Raw genomic sequence first — 9,435 nt, forward strand, 5'->3', positions numbered from 1 at the left:
AAGTGGAGGAGGGTATGGTGGAGGTGGTGGAAGTGGTGGAGGGTATGGTGGAGGTGGTGGAAGTGGAGGTGAGTATGGTGGAGGTGGTGGAAGTGGTGGAGGGTATGGTGGAGGAGGTGGTGGAAGTGGAGGTGGGTATGGTGGAGGTGGTGGAAGTGGAGGTGAGTATGGTGGAGGTGGTGGAAGTGGTGGAGGGTATGGTGGAGGAGGTGGTGGAAGTGGAGGTGGGTATGGTGGAGGTGGTGGAAGTGGAGGTGGGTATGGTGGAAGTGGTGGAGGAGGAGGATATGGTGGAGGTGGTGGAAGTGGTGGAGGAGGAGGGTATGGTGGAGGTGGTGGAAGTGGTGGAGGAGGAGGATATGGTGGAGGTGGTGGAAGTGGAGGTGGGTATGGTGGAGGTGGCGGAAGCGGAGGAGGGTATGGTGGAGGAGGTGGAAGTGGAGGAGGAGGAGGGTATGGTGGAGGAGATGGTGGAAGTGGAGGAGGGTATGGTGGTGGTGGTGGAAGTGGAGGGGGGTATGGTGGAGGTGATGACGGCAGTGTAGGGTATGGTGGAGGAGGAGGAAGTGGAGGAGGAGAAGGAGGGTATGGTGGAGGTGGTGGAAGTGGAGGTGGGTATGGTGGAGGTGGTGGAAGTGGAGGTGGGTATGGTGTAGGTGGTGGAAGTGGAGGTGGGTATGGTGGAGGTGGTAGTGGAAGTGGAGGTGGATATGGTGGAGGTGGAGGAGGTGGCGGAAGCGGAGGAGGGTATGGTGGAGGAGGTGGAAGTGGAGGAGGAGGAGGGTATGGTGGAGGAGACGGTGGAAGTGGAGGTGGGTATGGTGGAGGTGGTGGAAGTGGAGGTGGGTATGGTGGTGGTGGTGGAAGTGGAGGTGGGTATGGCGGAGGTAGTGGAAGTGGAGGGGGGTATGGTGGAGGTGATGACGGCAGTGTAGGGTATGGTGGAGGAGGAGGAAGTGGAGGAGGAGGAGGAGGAGGGTATGGTGGAGGTGGTGGAAGTGGAGGAGGGTATGGTGGAGGTGGTGGAAGTGGAGGAGGAGGAGGGTATGGTGGAGGAGGAAGTGGTGGAGGAGGGGGATATGGAGGAGGAGGAGGGTATGGTGAAGGAAGTGGAGGAGGAGGAGGATATGATGGAGGAAGTGGTGGAGGAGGAGGGTATGGTGGAGGAAGTGGAGGAGGAGGAGGATATGATGGAGGTGGAGGGTATGGTGGAGGAAGTGGAGGAGGAGGGGGGTATGGTGGAGGAGGAAGTGGAGGAGGAGGGGGGTATGGTGGAGGAAGTGGTGGAGGAGGAGGGTATGGTGGAGGAGGAAGTGGTGGAGGAGGAGGGTATGGTGGAGGAGGAGGGTATGGTGGAGGAAGTGGTGGAGGAGAAGGGTATGGTGGAGGAAGTGGTGGAGGAGGAGGGTATGGTGGAGGAAGTGGAGGAGGAGGAGGATATGGTGGAGGAGGAGGGTATGGTGGAGGAAGTGGTGGAGGAGGAGGATATGGTGGAGGAAGTGGTGGAGGAGGAGGGTATGGTGGAGGAAGTGGTGGTGGTGGAGGAAATTCCTATAGTGCCCCAGAGGCACCTAGTTCATCCTATGGTGCTCCTGCAGCTCCTAGTACATCCTATGGTGCCCCTTCACTGTCCGGTGGAGGGGGTGGCAGCAGTTATGGTGGAGGAGGTGGTGGTGGTGGTGGTGGTGGTGGTTATGGTGGTGGTGGAGGTGGAGATTCTCACGGCACCAGTTTCCATGTCTTTCACTTGGGCAGCAGCGTCAGTGGTGGCGGTAGCTATGATGGAGATGGTGGTGGCGGTGGTCATGGTGGTGGTGGTGGAGGTGGTGGCAGTAGCTATGGTGGAAGTGGCAGTGGTGGCAGTAGTTATGGTGGAGGTGGTGGTGGTGGTCATGGAGGTGGAGGTGGTGGCAGTAGTTATGGTGGTGGTGGAGGCAGTGGTGGTGGTGTGAGTTATGGTAGTGGTGGAGGTGGTGGAAGTGGTTATGGTGGAGGTGGTGGCAGCAGCTATGGTGGTGGTGGTGGTGGTGGAGGTGGCAGCAGCTATGGTGGTGGTGGAGGCGGTGGCAGCAGCTATGGTGGAAGTGGTGACAGCAGCTATGCTGGTGATGGTGGCGGTGGCATGAGCTATGGTGGTGGTGGTGGTGGCAGTGGAGGCGGTTATGGCAGTGGTGGAGGTGGTGGTTATGGCGGTGGTGGTGGAGGTGGTTATGGAAGTGGTGGTGGTGGCAGTGGAGGCGGTTATGGCAGTGGTGGAGGTGGTGGTTATGGCGGTGGTGGTGGAGGTGGTTATGGAAGTGGTGGTGGAGGCGGAGGTTATGGAGATGGTGGTGGTGGTGGTGGTTATGGTGGTGGTGGTGGTTATGGTGGAGGAGGAGGTCATGGTGGTGGCAGTGGTGGTGGCTATGGTAGTGGCGGAGGTGGTGGTTATGATGGAGTCGGAGATCACGGTGGTGGAGGAAGTGGTTATGGTGGTGGTGGAGATGGCGGTTATGGTGGCGGTGGAGGTGGTGGTTATGGTGGTGGTGGAGGTGGCGGTTATGGTTGCGACGGAGGTGGTGGTTATGGTGGTGGTGGAGGTGGTGGTCATGGTGGCGGTGGAGGTGGTGGTTACGGTGGTGGTGGAGGTGGTGGTTACGGTGGTGGTGGGGGTGGTGGTTACGGTGGTGGTGGGGGTGGTGGTTACGGTGGTGGTGGAGGTGGTGGTTATGGTGGAGGTGAAGGTCATGGTGGTGGCGGTGGTAGTGGTTATGGTGGTGGTCATGGTGGAGGTGGAGGTGGTGGTTATGGTGGAGGTGGAGGTGGTGGTTATGGTGGTGGTGGTCAATGTGGTGGTGGTGGAGGTGGTGGTTATGGTGGAGGTGGAGGTCATGGTGGTGGCGGTGGTGGTGGTGGTTACGGTGGAGGTGGAGGTCATGGTGGTGGTTATGGTGGAGGTGGAGGTCATGGTGGTGGAGGTGGTGGTGGTTATGGTGGTGGAGGAGGAGGTGGTTATGGTGGTGGAGGAGGTGGTGGTTATGGTGGTGGTGGCAGACCACATCGAAGACCAAAACCTGGACCGTTCAAAGGTCTTTTGGACAAATTCAGGAAACTCTTCAAGTTCAAGGGTTGAGATGGATCAAGAGAGATTCTGAAAATACAGGCCTGAACTCGTGTTACGTCAAAGTACAGACAAAGATTATTTGGTATTGATCCTGAGACTATAACTCCGAATTCTATGTCAGTACGCTGAGTTCAGAGAAATCAGTTTAAGCCCAGTGGATACAGGGTATAAACGTAGTCTTAATTGTTTGTTTTTTAAACGGACCTGTTAAGAAATGGCGTACAGTCGCGTTCATGAGTCCCGATACACATGTGGTTGTGGCGTCTACTGCTGTGTCCACCGTTGGCAGGATGTTGATCTACTTCACTTCCTACCTGGTCAAATTATGTTCAGTGTATCAGGCAGTAAGCGCAAAAGTTCCATATTCCAAAAGCAGTGAGCACTACAATAGACAACACGCTCATATGTGTTTCGGGACTCATGAACGCGACTGTACCTTAACTAGGTTTCTATGAGGGAGATGCTGATTTTCGTGTAATAAAATAGAAAGTATTCATTTTTTGCACAAATGCTTCATGGCGATTGATTAGATAGTGCTTTACAGTATATGAGGGAAGGTCAGACAATATGGTTTTCTATTTTACTCTCGTGAAAGTAAGACTCATCATGCTGTGACTGGCATCAGTTAGTATGGTATCCCCACACTGAGATGGCAAGGGTGTCAACAGGTGCAGGCAACGTTTGCTTAGGTAATGTCATTTTATCATTGGCAACTGTAATGACTAAATGGACAATGAAGAAGTGCATGCCGTGATTCATGTTCTGTGGACAATGGTATCCAGCCCGAGGAAAAGCATCGTGAGCTTGCAACAGTGTAGAAGTGGAGTCGTGAATATGTAAATGAGAGGGCTAGCGAAGTGGACGAACATAGAAGAGGGTGACCATCCACCTCTGTCAATTTGTTGATGACATTGACGCTGCAGGGAAAGATGACAGAGGTGTGTCTTTTGTGCAACTGGAACAGCAACTTAACCTTTCACACGGCACAGCATATTGTTCATGAGTGTCTAGGCTACGGAAAAGTTAACAGCAGGTGGGTCCCAGGCAGGTGAGAAATGACAAGAACATGTGCATGGCGAATTCGTAGGCAGAATCATTACCGGTGTCGAGACTTGCGTAATCCATAACAGTCCTGAGAGTAAAATCCACTCGGTGACATAGAAGCATTTGATTCCATTGATACAGAAAAAAAAAAAAAAAAAAAAAAAGAGACAACGAGACCAGGAAAAGTGATGGCAAGTGTGTTTTAGGATACGCATGGATGCTGTTGAGTGGATTTCATTCTTGGGGACAAAAGTCAATGCACGTGCTATCAGGCCACTATCAAGAAACTTAGGAACACTGTCGTCAAAAGAGGCCTTGCTTTTTGTCCAGAGGAGTGCTGCTGTTGCATGACAAGTCTCGGCCGCACTTGCATATGCCACAGTGAATATCTCGAACAAATGGCACCGGGAACTTCTGCCCCATCCTGTAAATAGATTTCATATGGCACCATTAAACGTCCACCTTCTCATCAAACTGAAGTAGTATCTCCGAGGCCTACACTTCCAGCCCTATAGAGGTGTCCAAGAAGAGAACAAACGTTGGCTATACCTGCAGGACATCTTTCAATTACCAAAGTTTTTATTCCTTGATCAACTGATATGATAAGTGCCTCGACAGACAAAGTAACTATGTCGAAAAACAGTCTGAATATGTGCATATGTCTGTCCCATGTGTTCCTCACCGTATCTAACTTATTTGCTTCAAAATACACATAAAAACAGAGAACCATACTATTTTGTTTTCTCTCATAATTATAGTGGTTACACTAACCCTTGATGTCTGTTAGCTACAGTGTTGAAAAAAGAGAAGATACAGTGTAGAGTTGTTGACTGAAACTACATTTACTCTTGACTATGGCAGTTACAGTTCACGAGCTACATTTTGCCCTTACTTGGACTGCAGACAAACACATGTCCAACCCATGTATTATTTCGTCTGATTATGAGTGGACGACCAGTTTCTGTGTGTGTGTGTGTGTGTGTGCGTGTGTGTGTGTGGTTATAGATAGATTGATAGGTAGATACTTAAACTAGAGGTACCAAATGCGTATTGCATTCTTGGAAGGTGATTTTCTGTAATGCATAACAATTAATTTTCTTCGCTCTTGCGCAACGGAATTAGCTTCAGCGGACCATTCTTTGCACTGTGCTTCTCTTTTAGCGTCATTGTAGAGAACTGACAGACAAACCCTCCAAGTGTTGGCGTTATCACAGTATTGCACACCAAAGAACAGGTATTATGAGGCTATGCAAAATTCGAATACGTTTCACATAGGTACAAAGTAACTGATAATTTCTCTCGCAGAAAACAGATAAATTATAACTATACTGTTTGTTATAATTTGAATGGAGGATGAAACTGCTGGCCTGTACAACTCTGAACCCCATTTATCAGAACATACAGCTAACAGGCTCTGAAAATATAGCTTGAACCTCCATTTATCAATATTTAAAGCTTCCTTGGGCACCCAGCTGGAAGTATCGGTGAATCCACTGATGTTTGCCTTCATAGCATTGTTTTGCATTTGTCTATATCTCCAGCTGTAAGTCCTGTCCAAAGATAGAGTATATTTCACTCACTTGATCCACATTATCTTTCTTGTCATATGTGAGGTTTTAGAATAGGTCTGTATTCTGACGTCTTATAATGTCTTTCATTTCTTGTATATTTTCTTTGTTAATCTGCCTCTTGTGAATGTTCAGATTTTTTTTCTAGCAATATCTCCTTTTCTTTTTTTTTTAATATCTATTTGAATGTCCTCTCTTTATTGTTCAGAATTTAACATAAATCTTAGTTATATTGCATCATCTTAAAATTTTGCGTTCAGTTTCCTTTCCATATACTTTCAAGTCTTTTTCTCCATCATTCCACATTCTCCTTCTTCCACCATCATTCTCTTCCGCAGTTCTCATTGTCCTCAAAATCCAGTCAGCACCTGTATTCCAATCCCTTGTTCTAGTACGTCATCAGATACAAGCAAATTTCCTTCTTGAATTTGTACAGAGGCAATTAAACTATTCTTTCCAATATATTTCTTTCTTGTTAAGGTCTTGCGCAAACCTTCCCCGTCTCTCATACGTATCACAGTTTATTTATTTTTTGTTTTGATTTATTTTTTAATGCTCTTTCGATTCCTCATGTGGTCTTGTTGTTTTCTAGTTTCATTCTAGTCATGTTTTGCTTCTCTCTTTTACTGTTTCACATTGTTTTGCTTTCTTAAACTTTTTCGCTTTTTTTCTGGGGGGGGAGGGCGGGGATTGTTTCGATTTTCATGCACGTATTTTTGTGCCTTTCCTCTTTGCTCAAACTACCTCCATTCTTCCGGTTGCCATCAATCCTCCTCCAGTACCCCATTCCATCCTCCAGGTGCCTTCCTTTATTCCTCTAGTACCTCCATTCCATCCTCCAATTGCACTTACCCTCCAATACCTCCATTCCTCCCTCCAGTGCCTCCATTCCTCCCTCCAAAACCTCCATTCCTCCCTTCAGTTCATTTCATCTTCCAGGCGCCTTCATTCCCTCCATCAGAACTTCCATTACTCCAGCCATTATCTCCATTCCTCCCTCCATTACCACCATTCCTCCCTCCAGTACCACCATTCCTCCCTCCAGTACCTCCATTCCTCCCTCCAGTACCTCCATTCCTTCCTCCAGTACCACCATTTCTCCCTCCACTACCTCCATTCCTCCCTCCAATACCTCCATTCCCTCCTTGAGTACCCTTGTTCCTCCTCAGTCTACAAAATGTATAAACGACCTGACATTTTATCTCCTCTGTAAATACTCGGATATATAATGGTTATATCTTTGTTATAATGTATGATTTATGTATTGATGTGTATAATATATAGCAATATGAATAGGCCTGTACAAATGCTGCATCCTTTTGATTTTTATTGTATTTTTATTGTAGTGCACCTTAAGATGTTTAAATAAATTCAAAATAATGTTGGATTTTATTTGCCTGATTCCACTAAGGATTAATTTTGCTAGATGCAGTTTCGATTATCAGGTATAAGTATAACAAAAGTAAATGCAATTTTTAGGTTTTTAAAGTTTAACAAGATGCGGTGCCAAGGCACAGCAAACCAGTCCCTGCAGTCATTTTAATGCTGACTTATAAACACAACAGGATATCTCGTCGAAGATGTCACATATCAAATTTGGAGTAAATCGGGTGAAAACTGACGATTTTATGCCCATTTGAAATTTCAGGTCTGACCCACCTGACACTGACCCCACTACCGCTAAGTGGGGGGTGACCCCCCTGACGTAATGAGGCATGTTATAGGATACAGACTGAAAGATGCACCTTTAGGTTTTGATTTCATGTCAATGTGAAGAATTTGAAAGGAGTTATGCCGAAAACTATTTCTATCCGTCCCCATTTTTTTTTTTTTTTTTACATTTTTTTGGCCTACAGCCTGGGCCTTGGCCCAATCTGGCCCAAAATTTAATCAGGAGATTAGGAGGTCATAGCCCATCATCCCTGGAATTTTAGTCAAAATCGCACCAGCAGTTTTCGCGTAAGGTTGTTAACAGATAGACAGACTGACAAACAAACAAACAAACAAACTGACAAACCGAGTAAAAACAATACCCTTCCTCAAGCCCCTCCGGGGCGGGGACGGGTAATATAGCTGTGGTATAATTATGCCCTGTCATCATGCCAAATTTCAAAAAGGTGTCACGAAGTGCCCGATTCCGACATCTTCCTCCCCCGCTAACAGGTGCATTATAATAGGCTCCACAGTTTAGTTTTTATGACGCTTTATAATTAATTACGGTATTCCTACCGCCAGGTGATGTTATTCAGATTTGGAGAGATTTTTCAAACTGAAGGCATTACCGTAGATATAACTTCTGACTCCACATAGGTCAGTCCTGAGCTGGAACATATATACTGTATACCTGTATTTAGTTAAGTTCCGTCTAGACAATTTTACACAATTTGGGAAAGATCTGTGGCCGTGTAGAAGTTAAGGTTATAGCTAACCATTCCATTTCGAAATGTCTCTCCTAGGGCATATAAAATTATCTGGGGAGAGAAATACCGGTATACAGTACAGTAAGAAATATATCACCGCATTGATGGGGTTAAGATTAAAAAAAAAAAAAAAACCTGGACCTGCATTCAGGCCACGTAAGGGGGCTCTGTAGCACCTCTTCCTTAGCGATTTATTTTTTGGAAATGGCTAGCTAATATCCTTCTGTACGTTATTTTTGCAGAGTACAGTATAGCGATGCTTGACGGATTTATATAAGGCAGAAGACGACAGTATGGTGTAATAAACAAAATAAATCGCTTAGGAAAAGGTGCTAGGGTAACTAATAGGAATAAGGACCCTGTACTTAGTTTTCCTAATATTCTCAATCAGTTAATACCTTCATGAAATTTTATTAATCATTTCCGAACACCTTGCACTGTTGACTGAAAAGGTGTTTGATGATGGAAATATACACAGTCAGTTTTATTTATGTAGTCCCTATACAGCCGCAGTAAAGCCGTCGCAAAGAACTATGGCAATAAAAGACTGAAACTGAGAGCCATAAATTTCACAGTGTACTTGAGTTATAAAATCTGTATAAATAGATGAATTAAATGTGTGGAATGCAACTGAATGAAGAAAAGTTCAGCATACCCTATTTTGCAGAGAGAGAGAAATCCATCTTCGTCCACGCAATGTCGGCGTTATGCTTCAAAGTTCCTACACCTCGGGCCCACCAGGGAGTATTCAGTATGAACGGTGGGTATTAGCGCAGAAGGGGTGACGTGAAGGAGTGTGGCACGAAGGACGGCTGCTGGGCCTCAGGAAACGGACTATCAGATCCAACATGCATTAGCCTTTTATTTATTTATTTATTTATTTTTTTGCCTGATAGAAAATTAATAAGGAAATGAATAACAAGATAAATTAATGAATAAAAAGATCACCACATCCACCACAGAAAGTAATTGAATATTCTAACCTTGCTATTTTAAACTTTTTTTCTTCTGTAATTTAGAACTCCCTCGTAGGCTATTTTTTTTTTTTTTTAATCTCATTCCTGCTACCAATGGATGATTTTATTAGAGTTAGTCCAGTAGTCTTGTCGGCGAAGTAAGCTCCCGAGCACCTTTTCCTCAGCAACTTATTTTGCGTATTACACCATACTGGCTATATCCGTGTTATATAAATCATTCTAATATCGCCATATTCTGCATAGATGTCGTACAAAAGGATATTAATCAGTCATATCCAAAAATAAATCGCTAAGGAAGAAGTGCTAGGGAGCCTCCTTACCCG

At 46.0% G+C, this 9,435-nt stretch overlaps 1 protein-coding gene across 1 annotated transcript; it reads left to right on the plus strand.

The window, feature by feature from the left end:
* The first annotated feature begins 1,694 nt into the window (after nt 1-1,694).
* LOC145415475 (uncharacterized) lies at nt 1,695-3,112 on the plus strand. Its single transcript, XM_080284750.1, has 2 exons — nt 1,695-1,759; nt 2,413-3,112. The coding sequence occupies exons 1-2, from the start codon at nt 1,695-1,697 to the stop codon at nt 3,110-3,112; spliced, it is 765 nt and encodes a 254-aa protein (XP_080140876.1).
* The last annotated feature ends 6,323 nt before the right edge of the window (nt 3,113-9,435 follow it).

Source organism: Coenobita brevimanus, chromosome 102 (assembly GCF_032717465.1).
Source record: "Coenobita brevimanus isolate Jiangsu-jjx chromosome 102, ASM3271746v2, whole genome shotgun sequence".
Taxonomy (NCBI): Eukaryota; Metazoa; Arthropoda; class Malacostraca; order Decapoda; family Coenobitidae; genus Coenobita; species Coenobita brevimanus.